Consider the following 25862-nt stretch of genomic DNA (forward strand, 5'->3'; position numbering starts at 1 on the left):
TCCACTGACGAGTGGTTCCAACTTCTCACTTCCATCCATATTGCAGCAAAGGAGGATCGTCAGTCGGTCCTTCGACATTTTACTTCCAGTAGTTTCAGCTTGTTTGAATGCAAGTGTTCCATCAGGAATCGCTCGCCGGTAGAGTCCATTTTCATCAGCACTGAAAATGTCACAAGGTGTAAACTCGTTCAAGATGGTAGGAAGAACTGAAACAACCCAATTTTCAGCACCAAAATCATCAGTGTCTTGTTTTTCACCATGCTGTTTCTTGAATTTTATGTTGTTCCTCTCCTTCCATCTTTCTAACCATCCAACAGTGGTTTTGAATTCACTTGGGACTTTCAGCTAGCTGATTAGCTTTCTCCATAAGCAGTGGACCATTGACAAGAAACTGCCTGCTCCTGACTTGAGAAAACCACCAAAGAAGAGCATCTTCTACCTCCTCAGCTTTTCCCGCCCGTTTTCGTTTCCGGTGAGGATTTGTATTGTTTTGCCTGTATCCCAGAAGCTGGTCTTTCTGCTTCAAGATATGTGAAATTTGACTGGGATTGACACCATATTCTTTAGCAATAGATGTTTTGACTTTGTTTTCTAATTTTTTAAGAACTTCTATTCGTTCAGCCAGTGTTAAAGTCTTACAGTTGCGCGATGACTACTCCAGTGTACACTCTAACAACATTTCGCTTATTCTGCCTGTGGCAGTTAACCAATGAGATTTCAATTTTACCGCCCCTTTGTCACGTGCCAATCGGCTTCCACATTCCGTGCGCACGCTTATGCGGAGTCTTTCCTGCAGAGGAGAAGTCTTAAACCATGCATATAAGCAAATCTTGCACTTACCAGTGGTACGCTAAACCAAAGTTTGTCCCCATAGAAATTGATGGCCCCAAAAACGGGACCGAAGTACGGCATGCAGTTAAACAGAGCATGCGCTTATACGACGTGCACTTAAATGGAATGCACTGTAGTATGTTTTTCCAGAGGTATATATTCCTTAGCAGCACTGATTATGTATGTAGATCTCTGAAAAATTCAATGAAGACCAGTTTGGTCAAACTATTCTAAATATTTGAAAGAACAAGCACCAATGAGACTATCAGGAAACCTGTTCCAATATCGAAATGTGTATACAGCAACATATCATCCACAAACAGTATGAATTGTGTATGTAAAGGCTAGCTTTTCTACAAAGTGAAACCATAAAGACTTTGAATAAGGTAGAGGAAAGGATAATGCCCTAATGAACACCTTGGTTTGAATATTACAATAGTCCTAACTTGTTCTTATTGCCCATATATAGAAGATTCAAACCAATGATAAACACTGCCACCCCACCTTTTCCAGTTTGCTGCAACATCCTCAACAAGACAGCTGGTGATTGGTACTTATTGATGTGTCGGCAGCATTTGACACAAACAGGTAGGCAGCATGAAGCGATTCTAGACCACATAAAAAACAATTAAGTAGTGAAACAGCCAATATCTCAGGATTATGCAAGGTTCTAAAGCCATGTTGCCAATCATCTAATAGATTCAAGTCATCAATATATTTATCTAGTTGACGCCAAACAACCTGCTCAATACTTTTTTGCTAAGAATCATCACTGCACCCCATGGGCCACTGGAGCCAGTGGTGGGAGCCATCCTTCTTGCCCAAGGTCCTTTCCTGTTTTGAGTGATGTGTACTGCACTTTCACTATTCAGCCTTCCTCTTTTCCTCACTCCTTTGGCTGTTCCAAGTATCAATGCTTTTTCGTTTAAATCAATGTGTCATCTGCCATCCTACAGATATGTCCAAATATTGCCAGTTTCCTTGCTGTGATTTTGTCCACAACTACTTTCCTGTTCAAATCCTTTCAGATCTTTCTGTTGCTCACCATATCCCTCCAACTTATTTTCTTGTAACACTTCATTTCAAATGGGTTCTACTACACAGTTCTGCTGTATAATAAAGACTTAAGTTTCAGTTCTACTTTTAAAGAGCACAAGACGTGCATGCATATAACAATGTAAGCATCACACATGCATCTAGTATTTACAGTTTGGTTATTGTATTAATGTTTTTGCTCTTCCCTATCGTGGCCGGGCTTGAGAAAGCCTAAGTTGTCCTCCAATACACTTCCTCATTACCTTCTTTACCTTTTGTAGCCTGGTCTTGTTATATTGTGGTGCTCACTCAAGGCTTTGCTGCTTCTTTTCTCTTCAACTGCATCTTGATTTTGCATTAACACTAAATGATCAGATGCAATGTCTGTACTTGAGACATTTTGCTAAGAATGGCAGGTTGGAAATTGGTCTGTAGTTACTGAGGACATTACTGGATACAGTTGATTTAATACAGAACACACCAATGCACCATTTTAGTTCAAAAGACATAACTTCATCTCAAAGGGAAGTATTATGTTTATTAAAACTTTATATACTGTTTAACTATTACAAAACACACAAATAAAAATTTTAAAGAACTCCAATAATAAAACAGGAAAGCCTCAAACATTCATATCAAGAATGCACTCAATATCACAAACTACTTTTAGCTTTGAATTTGTATGGCAGTACAAATTGCATGGTAGGACCAGTTGTTTTAAGACCAGAGCAGCTATTTACTTTCCTAAACAAAAGATGCCAATATGTAACCGTCTGATCACTTGCCAACCACAATTACTGAGCCTGTATTGTCTCAGCCACAGATGGCAGTGGCTACAAGCCATATTCATTGCCGTGTGCAGAAAATGCCTGTGAGCCAACCCATATGTCTTTCAGTCTTCAGCTGGGACATAAAACATTCACTTTCTGTAGCATCTCACTACACAGGAATTGCTGAGCAAAAGAAAATGTCTATTTTAGGCAGTTTTCTTGAAATCTGCAAGCTTGCTGTACACACAACTTCATTCACCCGCAATCAAAGATAAGCTCCACAGACTTATCAGTACCAGTTTCATAAAGGTTTTCGATAGAAATACATCTCACCCTCCAACTGAGTCAAGAACTATGGCATTTTAAACAAAAGTGTCTTAAAATAAATTTGAGGAATCCAAAATGGCAGCAGGCAGATACGACAACTGATCCGCTCTCATTCGCTCAGTTCTTATTGCCCAAGACTTTTTTTGTTTTGAGATGGTGAAGTGGAAAGCCAGACCGAAGGTGATACCTCCACAGGCCCCAGCAATCACCCAACCTTGGGTCCAGAAGTTTCGCAACAGCAGACAGCATGAAAGTCAGTGTCTCTGGGCAAGGCAAAGGAGCAGAGCTTACAGTTTTACTCTTAGACAACACTCAACCGAGAGGAACATATCTCACTATCCTCTCCTCCTGGAGTTTTCCCCAAAGCTTGCAATAGGCTTCTACACTTGCCAGTACATTGTTTGGAAAGGCACAGCAGCTGAACTGATTCCCAGCATTCCTGTGGTAATTGCAGAGGCAGTCTCATTAGATGATGGAGATTCTAACCAATATTTGGATCAGAATCATTGGGATGGCACAACTAGAAGCACTTTGGATTCCCCTAATACTACTATTTAGCATTTCTATAGCGCTACAAGGCGTACGCAGCACTGCACAAACATAGAAGAAAGACAGTCCCTGCTCAAAGAGCTTACAATCTAATAGACAAAAAATAAAGTAAGCAAATCAAATCAACTAATGTGTACAGGAAGGAGGAGAGGAGGGTAGGTGGAGGCGAGTGGTTATGAGTCAAAAGCAATGTGAAAGAGGTGGGCTTTCAATCTAGATTTAAAGGTGGCCCTGAAGCTAGTGAATCAAATGGAGAGGCTCAACTAGTAATGGGAGCTCTGTCAACCATGAATATCCTTCTAGTGAAACTGAGATTGGTGATGTCAGTTAATCTGGATAGCAATCACTACTTTGGAGAAAGTAATAACTGGAAACGTTTTGGAATTGATTGATTTGCTTGATACACTTCAAAAGTAAGGTTCAACATCAGACCTGGCACCTGAGTCTGTCTGTGTAAGTTTAACAACCCAAAAAAAAAGGAAAGAGAGGATATTAAATATCTGAGAAATGGGCTGTTGAGAGATATTATGATTATAACTTCTCGCACGAAAAGCCTTTAAGAATTATCAATGGTGCTTCAAGTTTGAAGTTTTTGAACTTTCCAGGTTCTCCTCTCATTTCATCTTTGAAGATGTGGAAGAAATTAAGGCTCTGAAGATTTACTCCAATACCCTTCACTTCCAATGAAAGTGAAATCTGCTCTGGAATCTGAAGTAGGTTTGGAAACGAATGTTTTAAACATCTCAGAGTTTCTCCAAGGATCTAAAGATGAAAAAAAGGGAGCTAAGATGCTTCTGGTTTCATACATTTTAGGACCCGACAGAAATTGGACTCTGGATTTTTTTTTCATCATAAGTCTGAATTGTTTCTTGAAAAACAGATAAGGTCTTCCCAGATGTTTCTAGGCGTACCCATATTAGGGGGGAAAAGAGGTACCTTTCTATGCATCAAGAATATTTACATTAGGACCAAGGTTCTGTCTAGGATTTTGCTGTAAATGTGGATAAAATTAGTCGATACAAAATTTATATTTTAAACAACTTAGAAGCTTTCTCAATGCTAGGGCTTCTCCATATACGATGATCATTGATCCTTAATACTGAAACATATGAAAATGTATTAATTACCCTTGTTTCTGAATGATTTTTTAAAAATTTAAGATTTTTACAACTACAGAACGGAGTTCCCCCGTAATACTGTTCGCTATAGTGAGTATATGGAAAGCTTATATACTGAATATTTTGATTTGCTTTAATATTTGTTCATGCTTGTGTGTATATCTATTTCTTGGACCGAGCTAACTCTTAATTGGTACTTTGTAAAACTGCATAAATACAAATATAAAAAACTAAAATTCAGAGGAAGAATTAAACCTCTGATTTTTCACTCCATAATGTTCTTTGAGCTCTACCGAATAGCATATTTTACTAATTGGCCGAATACAAATCATGAAAAATTATTATTCATCCCTTCCCCAGTGCAAAACCTTATCTATTACTCATTTGGCCTAGTATTTTCTGAAGCAGATACACTAGCACTGTTACAGATGTACTGTAACATGCATATCCATGGTCTGAAAGGAAATAAGACTCAAACCTCTTTAAAGGAAACTAACACTATGGAAAGGTAATGTATCATAGCAATAAAAGCTGTTCCAGTGTTTCAAGTGGCATGTATCACCCTGCAGACATATTCACACTTGACCCGACATGGCTCAAACTATATATTCAGTATTTCTAAGTGTTAAGGGAACTGGAGTGCGAATAATGTAACAAGTAGAGCATATGGAAGACCACAGCTCAGGCAAGTTGTCACTTAAGGAAATACATCACTCATCCCTAGATAAATCTTCATTGTGCAGGGTTATCAATGCTGGTCTTCTAGGAGGTCATGCCAGTTTACTGACCTGGAACCTTTGTGAACTGTGGCAAATTGCTTTCATTTTCCACCTCTGCAGCTGGTGGGGAAAGCTTGAGACCTCAGCTGGCCCAGCCCAATAGGTTTCTTTAAAAAACAGCGCAGATTCATGCTAGCACAAGATGTATTACACGTTATACATAAGTAATTTTATCACATACAGTGGTTCCTCCAATCTGTCTTAAATTACTATATGTGGTTGTATTCCTTTTTGTAACCTGCCTCACATACTTATGAATAAAGTGAGATACAAATCTAAATGAATTAAATTACATTTTAAGCTATTACTTTTTGGATCGAATTCTGTGTCAAGTGCAGTAACATCTTGTCCTGAAATGCCTGAGCTGCACGATAGGAGCGAATCACATTGCTTTATTGGGGATTGTTGGGAGTATGGCCTTCTCATATAGGAGCCCTTTTACTAAAGCTTAGCATGCACTAACAGATATTACCAAGCGCTAAATGCCATGTGGCCCAAAGCTATGAAATAGGATGTGGGGCATTTAGCAGGTGCTAATGTCTATTAGCATAGGCTCAGCTTTAGCAAAATGGCCCCGTAGTCTGTTAGTGGGATAGACCAATACCTTCTTGCTACCCAAAATAAAAATTACACCACGTGGTCCCTTTCCTCAAGCAAACCCCACCTAAGCATCCCGTGTCTATTTGATTGCTTAAAAATCACTTGCTCTGTTAAGATGGCTTGAAGTACTTTTAAGTCCGGGTGCTGATTTTGAGTGTCAGAGTACAGTATTTCTTATGATTTTTGGGAAGAATTCAGAATCCCATCCAGGTTGCTGGATGCTTTCTTATGCAGACTCTGAGTAGTGGCCTAGTGGTTAGAGCACCGGTCTTGCAATCCAGAGGTGGCCGGTTCAAATCCCACTGCTGCTTCTTGTGATCTTGGGCAAGTCATTAGCCCTCCATTGCCTCAGGTACAGACTTAGATTGTGAGCCCTCCTGGGACAGAGAAATATCCAGTGTACCTGAATGTAACTCACCTTGAGCTACTACTGAAAAAGGGGTGAGCAAAATCTAAATAAATAAATAAATATGAAGCCACACACTCTGTAGCACCACTGGATTGCACCTTTACCTTCACTTTTTTTTTTTTGTCTGTACGTATTGTCCGTTTTGACTTTTGATTGTAAGCCTGTGAGGAAACAGGCCTGTTTATTTCCCTTTTTGTACAGAAATAAAGCCTTTCCTTTTGACATTGCACTGTCCTCTGTCTGTATTTTTTGAGGACTCCATGCCTTGCTCACATCACCATACCTGGCTTTAAAAATTGGGATCTGAACATCCATGCAATTTGGATGTGCAAATGCTGGCTTTCAGATACCCAAAACAAGAATAAAGCTTCTAAAATAAATGGATAAGATTGCGTAATAGGAGTTAAACGTTTTTTAAAAAGGGGGGAGGTCACGTGATGACCAGAGCAAGAGTGAGACCTGCCCCTTGCCAGCTCCCTCTCCCCTACCACTATTTTGCTATTTATCTGGCGTTATTGAGGGTCTTTTTCGATCCTGGATATTGCTGCTGCCAGGTGTAGCTAGCTGAGATCCCCTGTTAATGTGTGGCGGTTTCTTTTAATGGTTATGACAAACAGATTGAAGAAAGGTCTGTCCGACAAACCACATGTTGCAGAACCCAAGATGGAGGCAGACAAGGAAGAGCCGGATCTCATTATGTCAGAGGAAGTGTCCCAACTGCAGTCCACCCTGACCGAGATGAAGGAAACCCTGGGTGTCCAAGCTTGTAACATCATGGAGGTCAACAGTGACTTACCAAACAGGAGTTGGAAACTACAGACCTGCAGGGCCAGCTTTTGGTGATGCAACAGAAGCACGTTAAACAGAAGTGCCTTGACAAGCAAGAAAAACACTGCCAGAGAAATAATTTGAAGTTAGTAGGCCTCCCCAAAGCTGTTGCAGATAAGGACTTGCCGTCTTCTCTTTGAGAAGGAACTCCCAGACAAGTTGGGCCTGCCTGAGTCACATGCATTTTATGGTGGAGTGGGCACACCGGTATATGATACACCGGAGGTCCAGCTGTTGATTACTGGGGTTCCCACAGATAGCTTTGTGTTACACAGGGGGACACGGCTTTTTATTTTGACCCTGGAGTCTTTGGCTCAGAATATTCGATTAGTGCTAGCTTTTTGGGGCATCCAGTTGGGTGGTCATGAGCACCACATTCATTCGGTTGCAGATGGAGGAGTGGCCTAGTGGTTAGAGCACCGGTCTTGAAATCCAGAGGTGGCCAGTTCAAATCCCACTGCTGCTCCTTGTAGCTTGTGCAAGTCACGTAACCCTCCATTGCCTCAGGTACAAACTTAGATTGTGAGCCCTCCTAGGACAGGGAAATACCTATGGTACCTGAATGTAACTCACCTTGAGCTACTACTGAAAAAAATCCAAATAAAATAATTTTCATGGGGAACCCTGTGCCGGATTTGGAGAACTTGATTGCGCTTATTACATCCTTTGGTAGTTTCTCAGGTCTTAACATCAATTATGATAAATTGGAGTATTTGTGTGATAGGGGTCTAGCTGTGGGTGCCCTTGTGGGCAGTATCTTGGAATTTGGCTGGACCCAGAATTGAGACGCATGTATAATCTAAATATCTGTCAGCAGGTGGAGAAAATTAAAGTGCTCGGTGAGCGGTGGAAAGATCTCCCTGTATCTTTAATGGGATGCTGTGCGTTTTTTAAAATGGTGATGTTGCCTAAAATCTTTTACCACCTTCAAATGCTACCTTTTTGGATACTCCAGAAGGAGGAGCACTTTTATAGAGAGATTTTGCAAACATTCCTGTGGCGGGGTAAGGTATCTCAACTGAGTTATGCTAAATTGATGGTGGATAAACCTCAGCGGGCCTGGGAGCGCCCAATGTTCAACTGTATGTCATCGTAGCACTGATGTGTTGGATTCCAGTGTTGGATTCCAGTTTTATTTTCTGTCCCACCCAGAGTTTCAGAAAATGTTGTTGGGGACTTGGAATTTTCTCACTTTACTTCATACACCACAAAGGGGAGGGATGGATAGTACACAAAGACTCTTGCGCTCCTTCCTGTAGCGCATAGAGGTGGTGGAGATCCTTTTTTGACACTCATCTGTAATCCTGATTTTCCGGGAGGGGGGGGGGGGTTTGAATCATCTAGACTGAAGTTGTGGGAGAAGTGTGAAAGTACTACTTTGAGGATATTTTGTTGCTATCAGAAGGGGCTTTTCCTACTTTTGAGGCTCTCAAGCGGCAGTGGCAGCTTCCTAATTCCCATTTTTTCCATTATTTGCAAAGTCAACATTATTAGGAGATACTAAATAACCAATTCACCAGCTAGCTTACAATGGAACGACTGTGATGAGGATTTTAAGGCATTGCCCTCTAAATTTAACACCCTATCTATTTGGTATAGCCTAAGATAGTAAACATGTAGATGTGTTAGCTGGCCGGTGGTCTGAAGAGTTAGGGATGGATGTTAGTTCGGATAATCTTTGTCAATACTGGGCAAAGAGCTACAGATTTATACCTATAGAGGGGCATAATCGAACGAAAACGCCTATCTCCATGGGCGTTTATCTCCGAGAACGGGTCCGTGAAGGGGCGGAGCCAACCGTATTTTCGAAAAAAATAGACGCCCATATGTTATTCGCTACTTTGTGAGCTGGGCGTTTTTGTTATTCAGTGATAATGGAAAATGAAAGCGCCCAGCTCAAAAACGAATACATCCAAGGCATTTGTTCGTGGGAGGGGCCATGATTCGTAGTGCACTAGTCCCCCTCACATGCCAGAACACCAACCGGGCACCCTAGGGGGCACTTTTACAAAACAAAACAAAAAGGTAAAAGAGCTCCCAGGTGCATAGCACCCTTCCCTTGTGTGTTGAGCCTCCCAAATCCCCCTCAAAACCCACTGCCCACAAGTCTACACCATTACTATAGCCCAAGGGGTGAAGGGGGGGCACCTACATGTGGGTACAGTGGGTTTGGGGGGGTTGGACGACTAACGCATTAAGCAGCACAATTGTAACAGGTAGGGGGGGGATGGGCCTGGGTCCACCTGCCTGAAGTCCACTGCACCCCCTAATAAGTGCTCCAGTAACCTGCATACTGCTGCCAGGGAGGTGGGTATGACATTTGAGGGTGAAAATAAAAAGTTGTGAAACGTCATATTTTGTGCTGGGAGGGGGTTTGTGACCACTGGGGAAGTCAGGGGAGGTCATCCCCGATTCCCTCCAGTGGTCATCTGGTCATTTAGGGCACTTTTTGGGGCCTTATTCGTGGAAAAACAGGGTCCAGGAAAAGTGCCCTAAATTCTCGCTAAAATCGCATATTTTTCTTCCATTATCGGCGAAAGGGCGCCCATCTCTGTTCGCCCGATAACCACGCCCCAGTTCCGCCTTCGACACGCCCCCGTCAACTTTGTCCGCATCCGCGACGGAGTGCAGTTGAAAGCGTCCCAAATTCGGCTTTTGATTATACCGCGTTATTCGTTTTTGTGAGATAAACGCCCATCTCCCGATTTAGGTCGGAACTTGGGCGTTTTTCTCGTTCGATTATAAGCTGGATAGTGTTATTACAGGAATTACACTTATTTCTCATAGGTTGTACATTACTCGTGTGAGAGGCTGCCAAATGAAATTGTGGGATGAGGATTTCTGTTTGTACTGCAAGCAGGGGAGGGGCACGTGGTTACATTCCTTTTTGGAATACCCGGCTTTTGAATGCCCGGTTCTGGAATTTCTATGGAGATTTGGGTTTCCGGTCACTGTGGCAGTCCTGGGGTGGTCACCACCATGCATTTATACCTTGCTCATGCTGGGGGATTGAGAATCTGATGAGGATCAGGAGAGATATCATGTCAGTTCAATTACTCTGAAAAAATGTATCCTCTCTGCCTTATTATTAGCTAAGAAGCTGATACTTAAGGAGTGGATTATGGTCATTGCACTCGCATTACCTGTTTGGACTCGCTGGATGTCAGACCTGGGCTTGTAGGAATTGCACTCCAATGGTTTCAATACCAAGATCTGGGGTAAGACTTACGTTTTCTTGCGGAAGACATTTTAAAGACTTTATTGACAATCAATCAGAGGACGTCAACTGAGTGTGATGGATTTTTGGTACTTATGCTGTTTATTGTTTGTGTGCTTGTGTCTGCGGGGTGGGGGGTTGGGTGGGGTAGGAATTGTGTAATTGGTGAGGTGTGCCTGTCGTGGGGATAGGGGGGTTCACGAAAAATGCCAGTGGGACGGCAGGAAGTGGCCATGGAAGCTGGACTCCTCTTGGATAAGAAACCAAAAGAGGGATTTTATATTTTTCTTGGGACTACATTTTGGCTGTATTTTTGTCAGTTTGTTTTATACTTGCAGGTTTGTTTGCATTTCTTGACTCCTGGTCGTACTTTCTTACCGCTGTGGATAAATAAAGATTTAAAAAATAACAAAGGAAATTTTGCATAAAGGAAAATTTGTACATGAGTCAGAAAAAAGGTGCAGGAAAATGATTTCACAGTAGGAGTAGATAAGCAAGTCCTGTTGGCAGCCTCAATCACAAATATAAAGAAAAAAAAGGGAAGAATGACTACAAATGGGGAGGAAAGAATACAGTAATAGGGAGAATGGGGCAGTCAAAGTTTAAAAGGAGAATGGCAACAGTAGGTGGAAGAAAAAAAAATACACATAATGAAATGAAGAAAGACCTAATCAAAATTTAACATTTTAATTTTATTAAATATACTGCAAATAAAAGCGATTAACTAAGCCGTTTACATGCAAAGTAAATAGGTAAAAAAGAAAAAAAAGAGAGCTTAGTTTACAATTTTTGGCATGAAAACAATAAAAGACCTACAATAAAATTACAAAAATGAACATTTAAAATAATTAATTATACTAAGGTACAGTAGAAGGGGGGGAGGTGAGAATACAAACAACACAGGATCTGCTGACAAAAGGGTCACCATTCAAGCCAAGGAAAACGTTCCAGTGTACTTTAAGGTTGAACAAGGAATGCTTTCACAAAAAAGTAGGTCTTAAGTGCTGCTCTGAATCTTAAAAAAGGACAGCTGTAAGCATAGCACAATGGGTAGAGCATTCCATAAAGTAGGTGCAAAGACTGAAAAACAGGAAGCACGGGCTGCATGAGCTGAAATGTGAAGATGACAAGGATTGTGAGAAGATTTTGATATGCAGAACTCAAAAACTGAGTAGGCAAATAACAGCCCTATTGAGAAGAGTATGAAATTGAAGAAAAAAAAATGAAAACTTAGGGGTCCTTTTACTAAGCCATGGTAAAAAGTGGCCTGCGGTAGTGTAGGCGCATGTATTGGGTGCACGTCGGGCCAGTTTTTACCGCATCAACAAAAAATGGCTTTTTTTCTTTTTATTGGGACGGGAAAAGGGCCTGCGGTAAAAATGAAACCAGCGCGCGCCCAAAACCGACCTGAGCCCTTAACACCACCCATTGATGTAGCGGTAAAGGCTCACACACTACAAATGTGGAGACCGATCGGCATGCGCCAAGTGCGATTACCGCCAGAACTGGTGCGCATAGAATGAAATAAATAATTCATCCACACATTAGGGGTGCACGCCAAATCTGAAACTTCCACTAGGAGGGCTTGCTGGCCTAGTGGTAGTCTGGATGCACGCTGCGCACGCGTAGAGCCTACCGCGGCTTAGTAAATGGGCCCCTTTGTAACTAAAACAATGGTAAACTGGAAGCCAATGTTCAAAGTGTAGTAGGGGAGTTACGCCATCATGCCTTTTGGCTCCATGAATTTATTTAATGGCCATATTTTGAACTAATTGTTAACATCTTAATTGATACTGAGGGACACCATGTAGAAGAGAGTTGAAATAATCTAGGCGCAAGATTTTAAATCAAAAAAGGAGCAGACTAGAAGAATTTGTCTTAAACAAAAAATGATTTCCGGAGAATAGATGACATGCGATTGGTAAAAGTAAAATGATTTATCGATCTGCACCCCTAAAATCCTGGTTGAATTTTGAAATGGAATAGGGATAACATACATCACTGGTGAAATGGGTAAGAATGATGAACCTGCATAAGGAAAAAATAAAAAAAAATTGTTTTTTGGTAGATTCAATTTATGGCCATTTGAAGCAATCCAATTGGAGATTTGAATGAGCTTATCGTTGATGGAAAAGAAAGAGGGATTGTGGCACAAGAGGAAACAATAATTGTATGTCATCAGCATAAATAGAAAATGAAGTAGAAAGCTGCAAAGAGAAGGGGGGGGAGAGATGTAGAGCAGAAGGAAACAATTGTAATCATTTGTCAGTATTCACTATTAGATTCTGACCCACTGATATACAATGTGGAAAACACTGTGACTGCCAAGCAGTAATACGAAATAGTTCCTATTTTTTCAAGGAGAGGGTAGTGGATACATGGAATGCCCTCCCGCGGGAGGTGGTAGAGATGAAAATGGTAATGGAATTGAAACGTGCATGGGATAAGCACAAAGGAATCTGGTTTAGAAGGAATGGATCCACAGAATCGTAGCGGAGATTGGGTGGCAACACCAGTGATTAGGAAGCAAAACCAGTGCTGGGCAGATTTCTACGGTATGCGGCCTGATCGTGACTGAATAGATATGGATGGGCTGGAGTGTAAATTTTAAGGGAGCTCGACGTTAGCTTCAGAACGTTTAGTACAAGAACAGTGCTGGACAGACTTCTACAGTCTGTGCCCTGGAAATGGCAAGGACAAATCAAACTCGGGTATACATATAAAAGTATCCCATACCATGTAAAATGAGTTATCTTGTTGGGCAGACTGGATGCACCGTACAGGTCTTTATCTGGCGTCATTTACTATGTTCTGTGTTATAATAAATTCTTGCTGCAACCTTAGACTGAAACCTGCGAGAAAATTGTTTTATACATAATCATGTTAACTTGAAGATGTAATTATTTGGGTCCTCTACCACCTCCAGATATCACCTTCAAGGAGACCAGCACAGCTCTTTCTAGGTGCTGAAACCATGAGGCAAATGCCTGAAATATTCACCTAAACCTCCTAATCCCCCACTGTCTCAAGAAATGAAGCATCAGAAAACCACTGGCAGAGGAAAGCCACTTTAGTAAGAAGTTACATGGAAATATTGTCCAAATTAAGACAATCCTGAACCATGTAAACTAAAAAAAAAAAAAAAAACCTTCCATGTCTATTACAGAGTTAGACAAATATATTTTTTAAATAATATATTCAAGAAAGCCATGGCAGCACAAATAGTAGCAATCCGTCTTTCCACACTTCCATTAAGCTGTCTGTCATACAAGACCCTCCGACACTAAAAGGAAGGCCAGGAGTAGGGATTTTATAAAGATTAAAAAGAAGCCGGAATTTGCATTTTAAAAACTAACAGTCTCCTGCTATTTTACACAGAATGCACTTGGACCAATTCAGATCTACACATATCAGTCTACTGGTTGCAAATTATATGCTGCTCTCTATCAAACTCCCAGATGGCTGAACTAGCAGGTGGTATAATCGCTAAACAGTCTCAAGAGACAAGGTCAATAACAGAGTTATCATGGAAGCTGATTTGCCCTCCCTCCTGGAAGGGATCTTTCTGCAGCAGGCTTTAGGCACATTGCATTCTGTGTCTGTTCAGGCATAAATTCATTTCTTAACAAGAGCATAAAACAGAAATCACGTCTCACATCCTGAAAGAAGATGGATAAAATGAGTCCAAGACTTCACATACCACCTGAGATTCACAGTTCACTTCTCACCAGCAATGTATATGATGTAAACTGATAGAAGAACACAACCATTAAAATCAGAAGGCGAGACTGAAATAAGTCATCTTGTCAGGCCAAAACAAGACAAACAGACCAGGGAATAGGAAGATGAAACTTCAGAAGCGCATCTGGGAAGCAGATTACCTTAAGAGGTGGTGGGTCTGTCTTCCTTTCAAAATACAAAGCTACTTATTCACGACTTGGTTACATCCACCTTTGCTCTCATAATTATGCCTCCTCTTTATTTATGGTTTATTGAATTTAATATAAGGCCTTTCCTGGACAAATCTACTTTAAAGAAATCTAATTTAAACTGAAGTCATAATTAAAATGTTTGCTATTTTAGAGTTTTATACAATTCATAAAATTAAAATTTATTGGGTTCCCAACCTGTTTGTTAGATTCTTGATATACCTCCAGCTCCAACACTCACTAGCAGGACCAACTATGCAACAAAACTGGCTGAAGGACAGGGAAGGCCAACCATCTGATGACAGCGTTGCAGAAAAAGGAACAAAGACAGAACACTGGTTCTTAAAGCAGACACAGTAAGGAAGGGATAAGAGAATACTGTAGAAGGGGTGGTGGAAGAGAGTTCTTTTTCAATGTTAATCCAATGTATCCTTTTCCCATGAGAGAGGTCTACTTACTAAATTGCATTAGCTGTTACTATAGTAATTCAAGAACAGAACAGTAAACATGGTGCTTCAGTAGTTAACAAGGCTGCCCTACCACTAGATGGCAGCACCAACATGACTAACAGTACAGCAGCAGCACAACACTTGGATGCTACTGTCAACACAAACAGTGGACCTCTGAGTACCTGCATGCTCAAGACCTGCCATATCCCGCCCTCTCTGGACAGCCTTTAAGTAGCCACACGCACACATGGCCTGCTGCGTCCCAACCACACAACCATTTGCGACATGCTGGGTTTTCTTTTGATGCAGTCTTGGTTGGAGATAGGGTGGTGGTAGAGGTAGCATGAGAGAGGGCTGATAACAGTCTGAGGGCTGATAACAGGTTCTGTTTTCCAAATATCCTTAATGATTATGCATGAGATAGATGTGCACACAATGGAGATTGTACGCATGCAAGTCTGTCTCATGCATATTCGTTATACAAATTCTATAACAAGTGTTATGACATCTATATTCACTCTTTTTATTAAATGCTGTATTATTATCTCGTTTTGTTCAACACATTGCTCCTACTATCATGTTAAAACTTTTAACACATATCAACATTACTACACATTTTTACAATCACTCACCCCTACAAACATAACCAATACCATAAATATTCATACATTACTAGTGCAAATTTCAGTCCATATTCTCATAGTCACTGCAAAATGGTTGTCTATAGTTACTCCGTTACAAAGAAATAGTTGTTTATAAAGCGTATTTCACACTGAACTTTCACTTAATCTTCCCATGTGTCAATGTTCAATACAACTGTATCTCTTCACCAGAAAAGTAGGTACTTGCAAACACTGCAGCCATTTCCATATTCCATACTGGACCTGAGGACCATGCGACTGTCTCTTCATCACTTTATCTAAGAACTGCTGACTCCATGTTGGTTGCTTCTTGTTCTTACAGCTTCATCCAAACACACGCAGAGACCCTACACGCACGTGTTTCACTATTAAAGCGTCATCAGGGGTCAAATATTCAGCTACCACAGGGGTTGAGCACTCGATCAAAACCCAATGCCTGTGGGTGCGCCAAAAAGGACGCCCACACATGCGTAAAGGAGTAACTATACACCATTTTGTAGTGACTGTGAGGAATATGGACTGAAATTTAAACTAGTAACGTATGAATATTTATGGTATTGGTTATGTTGTTTGTAGGGATGAGTGATTGTAAGAACGTGTAGTGATGCTGGTATATGTTAAAAGTTTTAACATGATAGTAGGAGCAATGTGTTGAACAAAATTTGAGATAATAATACAGCATTTAATAAAAAGAGTGAATATAGATGTCATAACAGTTGTTATAGAATTTGCATGATTTACATAGTACATCTAATTATTGAGAGTGTACCTAGAGTAGGACGATGCATATTCGTTAGGGATATCTGAAAACCTGACCAAGGAGGATGGGAATGAATACTGACTTTATAAATCATTCACTCACTTCTAAAAGCAGCTAGCTCTTCGAGTTTGAGAAAGAATGACCCAACAGGCAGCAGCACATAATATACTTAATTCCAATTTTCTCCTCACATCTGAGAAAATGAGCATGTTCATTCTGTTAGAAATCTAATTACACAACATATTTCCAAGATATAAACTTAGGTTTCTCATGCCTAACAGGTAAAATCGCAATCCCAGTATGAAGAAATAGTGCAATGTAGGCATATCAAAAAGACAAGGGCTGACCTGATGGCTCTGTAGCAGCCATGCAGAGCACCTGGATTCAATTTCTAGGCCGTGTTTTCCACTCTCTGGGCCAGGAGAGCGGAGTATGATGTAGAAGCGGCCTTTAGTATCTCTGGGAAACAGGGAATGGTGAATGAGTGCTGTGTCCCAGTTATCAGAGACACCCAATGGCTAGCTTTAAGGTCAAAGAACGCAGGGTTTTGAAGCAGCCCTTAGAGAATGTGCCTTACACCGAAGGCAGCCATTGCAATAACTGGGATACGTGAGTTAGGAGAAGATATAGAGTAGGGAAATAATTCCCAGGTAGAAACAACTGAAGGCAGATGGTTCTGGATTCCAGCCCCAGATCCAAAAAAAGAGTTGGCATTGAAGGAAGTGAAACTAGGAAATCAAGTACGCTAGCGTTTAACTTTAGAAAAGGTGATTACGACAAAATGAGAAAAATGGTGAAAAAAAGACTGAAAGGAGCAGCTCGCAGAGTAAAAAACTTGCATCAGGCGTGGATGCTGTTTAAAAACACCATCCTGGAGGTTCAGGACAAATATATTCCACGTATTAGAAAAAAGGGAAAAAAGACTAAACGTCAGCCGGCGTGGCTAAACAGTAAGATAAAGGAAATCATTAGAGCCAAAAAACAATCCTTCAGAAAGTGGAGAAGAGAACCAACTGAAAGTAACAGGATAGATCATAAGGAATGCCAAGCCAAATGCAAAGCGGAGATAAGGAGGGCAAAAAAGGACTTTGAGAAGAAATTAGCGTTGGAAGCAAAAATACATAGTAAAAATTTTTTTAGATACATTAAAAGCAGGAAACCGGCCAAAGAGTCGGTTGGGCCGCTGGACGAAAATGGTGTTAAAGGGGCGATCAAGGAGGACAAAGCCGTAGCGGAGAAATTAAATGAATTCTTTGCTTCGGTCTTCACCGAGGAGGATTTGGGGGGGACACCGGTGCCGGAAAGAATATTTGAAGCGGGGGAGTCGGAGAAACTAAACAAATTCTCTGTAACCTTGGAGGATGTAATGGGTCAGTTCAGCAAGCTGAAGAGTAGTAAATCACCGGGACCTGATGGTATTCATCCCAGAGTATTAATAGAACTAAAAAATGAACTTGCGGAGCTACTGTTAGAAATATGCAATCTGTCCCTAAAATCGAGTGTAATACCGGAAGACTGGAGGGTAGCCAATGTTACTCCGATTTTTAAGAAGGGTTCCAGAGGAGATCCGGGAAATTATAGACCGGTGAGTCTGACGTCGGTGCCGGGCAAGATGCTGGAGGCTATTATTAAGAATAAAATTGCAGAGCATATACAAAAACATGGACTGATGAGACAAAGTCAGCACGGATTTAGTGAAGGGAAGTCTTGCCTCACCAATCTAATGCATTTTTTTGAGGGGGTAAGCAAACATGTGGCCAATGGGGAGCCGGTTGATATTGTATATCTGGATTTTCAGAAGGCGTTTGACAAAGTGCCGCACGAAAGACTCCTGAAGAAATTGCAGAGTCATGGAATCGGAGGTAGGGTATTATTATGGATTAAGAACTGGTTGAAAGATAGGAAGCAGAGAGTAGGATTGCGTGGCCAGTATTCTCAGTGGAGGAGGGTAGTTAGTGGGGTCCCGCAGGGGTCTGTGCTGGGTCCGTTGCTTTTTAATGTATTTATAAATGACCTAGAGATGGGAATAACTAGTGAGGTAATTAAATTCGCCGATGACACAAAATTATTCAGGGTCGTCAAGTCGCAGGAGGAATGTGAACGATTACAGGAGGACCTTGCGAGACTGGGAGAATGGGCGTGCAAGTGGCAGATGAAGTTCAATGTTGACAAGTGCAAAGTGATGCATGTGGGTAAGAGGAACCCGAATTATAGCTACGTCTTGCAAGGTTCCACGTTAGGAGTTACGGATCAAGAAAGGGATCTGGGTGTCGTCGTCGATGATACGCTGAAACCTTCTGCTCAGTGTGCTGCTGCGGCTAGGAAAGCGAATAGAATGTTGGGTGTTATTAGGAAGGGTATGGAGTCCAGGTGTGCGGATGTTATAATGCCGTTGTATCGCTCCATGGTGCGACCGCACCTGGAGTATTGTGTTCAGTACTGGTCTCCGTATCTCAAAAAAGATATAGTAGAATTGGAAAAGGTACAGCGAAGGGCGACGAAAATGATAGTGGGGATGGGACGACTTTCCTATGAAGAGAGGCTGAGAAGGCTAGGGCTTTTCAGCTTGGAGAAGAGACGGCTGAGGGGAGATATGATAGAAGTGTATAAAATAATGAGTGGAATGGATCGGGTGGATGTGAAGCGACTGTTCACGCTATCCAAAAATACTAGGACTAGAGGGCATGAGTTGAAGCTACAGTGTGGTAAATTTAAAACGAATCGGAGAAAATTTTTCTTCACCCAACGTGTAATTAGACTCTGGAATTCGTTGCTGGAGAACATGGTACGGGCGGTTAGCTTGACGGAGTTTAAAAAGGGGTTAGATAGATTCCTAAAGGACAAGTCCATAGACCGCTATTAAATGGACTTGGAAAAATTCCGCATTTTTAGGTATAACTTGTCTGGAATGTTTTTACGTTTGGGGAGCATGCCAGGTGCCCTTGACCTGGATTGGCCACTGTCGGTGACAGGATGCTGGGCTAGATGGACCTTTGGTCTTTCCCAGTATGGCACTACTTATGTACTTATGTACTTATAACACATTAAAAAAAAATAAAAATAAAAAATTAGCAGGTCAAAATATCCTATATATACACGCATATATATATATATATATATATATATATATATATATATATAATTATTATTTATTTAGATTTTGCTCACACCTTTTTCAGTAGTAGATCAAGGTGAGTTACATTCAGGTACTCTGTCCCAGGAGGCTTCACAATCTTAAGTTTGTACCTGAGGCAATGGAGGGTTACGTGACTTGCCCAAGATCAGAAGGAGCAGCAGTGGGATTTCAACCGGCTACCTCTGGATTCCAAGACCAGTGCTCTAACCACTAGGCCACTCCTCCCCATAACCACAGGATTTTATTACTGCAGTCCAGTAGCGCCTCACCCACAAAGAATAAACATGGCACACCTTAAAAATAACCCCGTCTCTCTTCCCCATAACAATAAAACACCTAACAATCATGATGCACACTGGATACTACACCAATAACTACCTAGGGCTGATTGCTTTGATGTTACCTCAATGATACTAAGTCACACTTGTGAAGAGTAGATAATTAGTAAGTCATAGTTTACAGACTTCTCCTCCTCTACAGATCTGGTTTGCTGCCAAGAAAGCAACTGAAATAATGGTATGGAGATTAAATATTGAAACAACAGTTGTCTGCTGCCATGGGCCTATAATTAAAATTGCCTGTGCCAACTGCTATAAACTCTAAGGGAAGAGTAATTATCTATAAGGCAAAGTCACAATCAGGTCCACCCTGCTATCATCACTGAAGGCGAAGCTCCTTGTCTTCACTGTTCAGATTCATTGCAGTGTACCATTACATTTTTGGTGTTTTGGGTTTGTATTTTTTGTTGTTGTTGTTTTTTTTAACTGTTAAGGGTCATTTTCTTTTCCTTAACTGCTTTTTCAATAAATTCTCGTTCAAACCAATGCAATCAATACAGGTCTACTAATTTCGTCCTGCTCTTAGCTGACAACTACCTGAGGCTACTCCCCTCATACCGCCTTGGGTGAATCTCTCCATAAGGTTGGTTAATAAATGCAAATAAATAAATAAAATTAAATAAATAAATATTAAGTCTCTGCCCCTATCTATCCCAGTCAGTTACAGTACAAGTCCAAAAATCAAGACTGCTCGGTGACTGGGTCAGTCCGGATTTTTGCATTTTCTGGATTCTCAGGCAGTACATTTAAAATTCAAATTTAAGGAAGAATAAAGAGATGAACCGGCAAATTTTGTTGATTTTAGTACACAACCACTAGACTTCCCCATGCAGCGTCTGTCTCTCTCTTCCCCATAGGAGGGGGCTCAGGACCCCAAGGCCCCCCTCCCTGTGGCTACGCCTCCTCCTCCCTCCCTCATGGTCTGACTTCTCTCCCTTCCCTCCCTGCCTGTGGCTCACTCTCACTCCCCAGAGTACGATACAGGTACTGTACCTTCTGATGCAACTTCCTGTTTTCAGAAGGGCGGGACAGGTCAAAGGGGAAAGGCCTTGTGCAGGCCGGAGACGGTTCGTGAGTAAGGCTACCACTGGCACTGCAGCATGGAAGACTTCTGAAAAAGGTACAATACCTGTATTGTACACTAGCAAGTGAGAGAGAGCTGCAGGCAGGGCTCGGAAAGGTCAGACACCGGACTGTGGTTGGAGAGAGGGAGAAGGTGTAGTCTGGATTCTCGGGTGGTCCGGATTTCAGGCATCCGGATTTTTAGACTTCAGTTCCAGCCTTCAGACAGGATCCAAATACAAACAGATGCAACCCCAATACTTGTCACTAGGTGCTGCTGTTGTGCCAGTGAAGAGCCCTCCATCCCAGGGACTAGGAATGCTGTTTCCAGCAACATCTCCTGCTTCAGCCAGCCCAACGAGGAAGCCAATTCAGGAATCAAACATTGATCCAAAGGGCCAATTCTAGCTATTTTATTTTGATTAGCTCTATGGTTTATTAAGATTTGCTTTATAAATAAGTTGATGAAGTTGATGAAGGGGAGATGATAATTTAACATTTAAAACCTCTAGTCTAAACTGTTGCTAAACATCATGGACCAATAATATAACTTGTTTCACAATAAAGCAGTCACCACAGTATGTGTTTTGTTAAGAAAAACAATGAAGACTTAAGCTTGTTGGTTTACCTTGTTCTAATCTGAAGCAAAGGGATCGTTTTGCAGCATCTGTTTCGGGACTTGGGTGATCCAGCACCTGCCTGCACCACTGCAAAGGACTCAGGGCTTTCTCTTGTGGTCCAAGATTCTTGGGAGACACATATAACCTAAATTAAAATGGACAGATATTAGCAGATTATCAACTTAACACCGGAGTAGGATGTAAAGGCATAGTGACAATCACTAGTTTCAACCCTAGTAGTGCCCTTTTTCATTATTTTCTATTAATCAGTAAAACGTTAATTCAAAAATAACTCAAAGAAACAATTTGAAACTGAGGATAACAGCTGTAAAAAGCAGCACACAATGAAACTTAAAAAAAAAACACTAATTCCCAAACTATTATCCAATAATACCCCATTTTAGCATAATACCCCAGAAATGAAGCGTAACAGCTATATAAAGAGCAACCACAAATGGTTCAGATACACAAATACTAACACTATAATTTTAAAAGTTTTTTTAAAAATAGCAAAGAGTTAAAAAAAAAATCACACCTTCAATAATTTTTTAAACTTATGAAAGCATATCTCTGTATATATCAATGTTGGAAGAGAATTCCATATTCTAGGAACACCATCCATGAACAGTAATTTTGATGAACTACATCTTCTCATCACAGAAAAAGAACGAAATTAAAGTTGATATGAATAGATCTGATGGGAAGAACAAGATTGAGATTAAAGTCATAAAGTAGCCACAGTTAAGAGACACTATGTCGGTGAGAAATCACAGACCCCAGCACTCTATACAGTTTGCTAACTGAGGAGTAGAAAGAAGGACCTGCAAATATTCAGACTCACAGTATGGCTTACTGGAAATAGTCATAGTAGGCATCCAGAGAGTAGGGGAGAAGCCCTGTTACTATGATCCCATTAAAGGATATGGATCCCAGCTTGGGAACCAGTGAAAACCATCTTCCAGGACCAAACCCACACACAAACACACCTGAGCAACGTACTTGCCTATTTATGTTTGCAAACACTATAAAGAGCAAAAGATCTAGTTAAAACTCAACCACCATACAGCCACCTGCATCATTCTGGCAATCTATTTCAAAAGCACACAATACCATCCAAGAGGATCAAACAGATTTTCAATAGATACAGATCCTCTTGACTTATACATGATAGCTGCCTAGTAATCACACACATTGATTTTACAGAATTGCCTAATAGTTCACAAACCAAGTGCAAACTTTTTAGGTTGGGGAGAGGGAGAAGATGTGATCATACTTACCATTTAAGGTCTTGAACGAGTTGAGCCCTAGCTTTTTGCAGAAAAAATGGAGAGCTAAGAGCCAAAACACCAGCTCTGTTCAGACAGGATTAATTAGTGATTCTGGGACAGAAAAAAAAGCTTGCTTAGAGAGGACTAGGGGGAAAGTTTATGTAGTCATTGCCCCAGTATGGTAAAATTTCCTACCAGATGAGCCGAGATTATGTCAAGATTATTTGTGATTCCAGTAACTTGTGAAGGCTTCATTACTTGAATAATCATACCTGTTTAATAAGTAGGTATTTGAACAAACTACGTTGAAATAGTGTATGGGATGGGAAGGGTAGTAGGCATGTGTCTATATTAGTGAAGCAAGGATATTTGTTATATAGGTTACTGAATAGAGCTGGTATCCTAACACATAAGCCTCCTTTTCATCACATAGATAGTTTGCATCCAACCTATACAAGGCCTCAAAAAGGTAAGTGTGACCATTATAAAATTAATTTGGGAACCCAAGATTTAATCGCTGGTAAAAACAGTTCCTCACCTTCAAATATCTTACTACCCGTACCCAGAAAAAATACATTTTGATTTGTGACACTAACAATGAAATAATTTTAAACAAATCCCTGCGATTACTAGACAGCTATCCTAGATAATAAGCTGAGACTGTACCTTAAATTTTGAGAGTATCTACTGAAAATCTCTATGATCCTATTGGGTGGCACTGTGTGTGTGTTAAAATAAAAATGGCATTTGCCATGATTAGTTTGATCTGAGATTCCATGAGCAGCCACAGAATTTCATTACTAGAGTCACGTAGTACTTCATCCTCAAAACATACATACAAATAAAATACCTTAAAATAACCATATGCCTCTTCCCCCCTAACAAATATCATACGCACTGGACACTACAGTAATATACTACATTATCCTAGGCTCCATTTCAGCATAATCTGTAAAAATATAACCAGCTTAAAAACAGCACTAAAAATAAACCCATGGAAACAAATCTCTAAATTATATTTTTAAAAATGACCATACATCACAAAAACAATGCTTCCTCAATTATCAGTCAAAAGAAAATTCAAGATACCGGGCCAAGGGCCATGAATATATTAGGGCCTCTTATCAAGCAGCGCTAACAGTTCCCATGAGGCAAAGCCAGCTGAGCCCATTGAAAGTGAATGGGCTTTGCCGGTATTGCCTCACCAGGAGCCACTACTGCGGCTTCATAAAAGAAGCCCTTAGCTAGCAGTACCTCAAAAGTTTAAAAAGGTAACACTAAATAACCAGGCCTAGTACTGTTTCTGATGAGCCACATACTCAAATTGCTCTTTGTCCTCTGGGAGCAGAACTCTAGAGGTTCACACCAGGGGCGTATCTGCGTGGGGGCACAGGGGCCTGGGCCCCTGCAGATTTCGCCCTGGACCCCCCCTACCGCCGTCAACCGTCCCCCGCTGCCGTTGCTTACCTTTGCTAGTGGGGGACCCCAACACCCGCCAGCCGAGGTCCGCTTCCACCTGCCCCTGCCTTAAAAACTATTTCTTCAGCTGGCGGGGGACCCCAAACCCCTGCCAGCCGACCCGAGGTGTTTAAAGTTCATCTTCGTCCTCCGTGGCCGTGCTGTTGTTGATAGGAGCTGTTGAATCCAGTTCGGAGTCTGACGTTGCAGCACACTGAACTGTGCGCTTTTAAATTTAGGCGCCGTTTTTTTTTATAGAATATGCTTACCGATTTCGGTGCATAAACTGTAATTATTGCCAATTAGCACTCATTATTGCTTAAGTGCCGTTAAAAACGCTCATTCATCTTGTTCCACCAATTAAGTTATGTGCTCATCTCTGCATGAATCTAGGCGCCATATATAGAATCTGGGGGTTAGTATCTAATTTCCTGGTCTTTTGTCCCTAAACTAGGAAAAGAATGAAAAATTATAATCCCTGGCTATATTTCCTGGTTTTGGGTTAGTATCAGAATGTATTACAGGCTCTCACACTTTGACACACACCAGCTCACAATTATAGCACCATAGGAGCCAGCTTTGCAGGTGCATTGGGTGCTTAAGCACCCCCAATATTGAACAAACAAACTCCTTGACTGTGTTCAGGGATGGGTAATTTTTATTGGGTTTAGCACCCTCAAATATTTAGAAAAGTTGGCTCCCATTGGACAAATTTAGACTACACTGCACACATTCAATGCTATTAACACAGGCAGCTTACAGGCCTTTTCAACTCAGTCACAGCAAGCAGCTCGCAGGCCTCTAAAGGATCTCAGCCATTCACGCAATGCCTCACTCTCACCAGGTTTTCCGCCAAACCTGTTCAGTAAACCTTTCCATGGGTTTGGCAAAGAATGAATTCAATCTCTGAAGCACCCACTTGAAATGAACCCACTTTAAGTCAAAGGTTTGCTCTTTCACAGAACTCGTGTCAAAACCAGGCAAAGCTGGCTTACTATACAGCCTCACTCGGCCACCCTTTTGTTCTTCACACAAATCCTCCACTTACGTCCATTTCTCCTACAATTTTCATTCACATATCAGAGCCATTATCAAATACGTCTGTACTCACTGACAGCCTAAACCCTTCTCCTCAACTGAAACAGACTCTGTTTCATAGGATACAGACTCTACTGATGTAACTGCTGATGTCACCTTTTCTGCCAGATAGCCCCTCATCCCATCACAAACACATATCAGGAAAATTCTAATAATCTTGCATACTACTGTGTCTACTTATCATTTCTATAGAGCTACAACACTTGAACGTGAAGAGACAATCCCTGCACGATAGAGCTTACAATCTAATTACATGCCTGATCTTGTTGCAAATCAAATTTACATTCCAAACTGATTTTGACCATAATCATTGATAAACCTCAGTTTTTCACGTGACTTCAATAAAAAAATATAACCTTTCACACAAAACTCAGGAATTTTCTCAGATAAAATACAAAAATCCAAGGAAAAGTCACAAAACCATTTTCCAGTGTTTTTACCACATAAAGTTTAAGTAAATTACCACATAAATCTGACCAAACACTTCCCCCAACATTACAATTTTAGATAAGCCACCTTCATACGGCACACTTGCTGCGCAGGCATTTAAAACTTTTATAATAATACACAAAAACAAACAACTCTAAACAAAATTTTTCAGAAATCTGAACCATCTAAGCCATCACACAAAGACGACCCA

At 41.0% G+C, this 25862-nt stretch overlaps 1 protein-coding gene across 4 annotated transcripts in view; it reads right to left on the bottom strand.

The window, feature by feature from the left end:
• SLAIN1 (SLAIN motif family member 1) overlaps window positions 1-25862 on the bottom strand; it is a 144431-nt gene that overhangs the window by 74718 nt on the left and 43851 nt on the right. For all 4 annotated transcript variants that reach the window (XM_030200577.1, XM_030200578.1, XM_030200576.1 and 1 more), the window contains exon 2: window positions 21407-21543. In XM_030200577.1, coding sequence (XP_030056437.1) covers window positions 21407-21543 — 137 coding nt within the window. The remainder of the gene's footprint in view (window positions 1-21406; window positions 21544-25862) is intronic.

Source organism: Microcaecilia unicolor, chromosome 4, assembly GCF_901765095.1.
Source record: "Microcaecilia unicolor chromosome 4, aMicUni1.1, whole genome shotgun sequence".
Taxonomy (NCBI): Eukaryota; Metazoa; Chordata; class Amphibia; order Gymnophiona; family Siphonopidae; genus Microcaecilia; species Microcaecilia unicolor.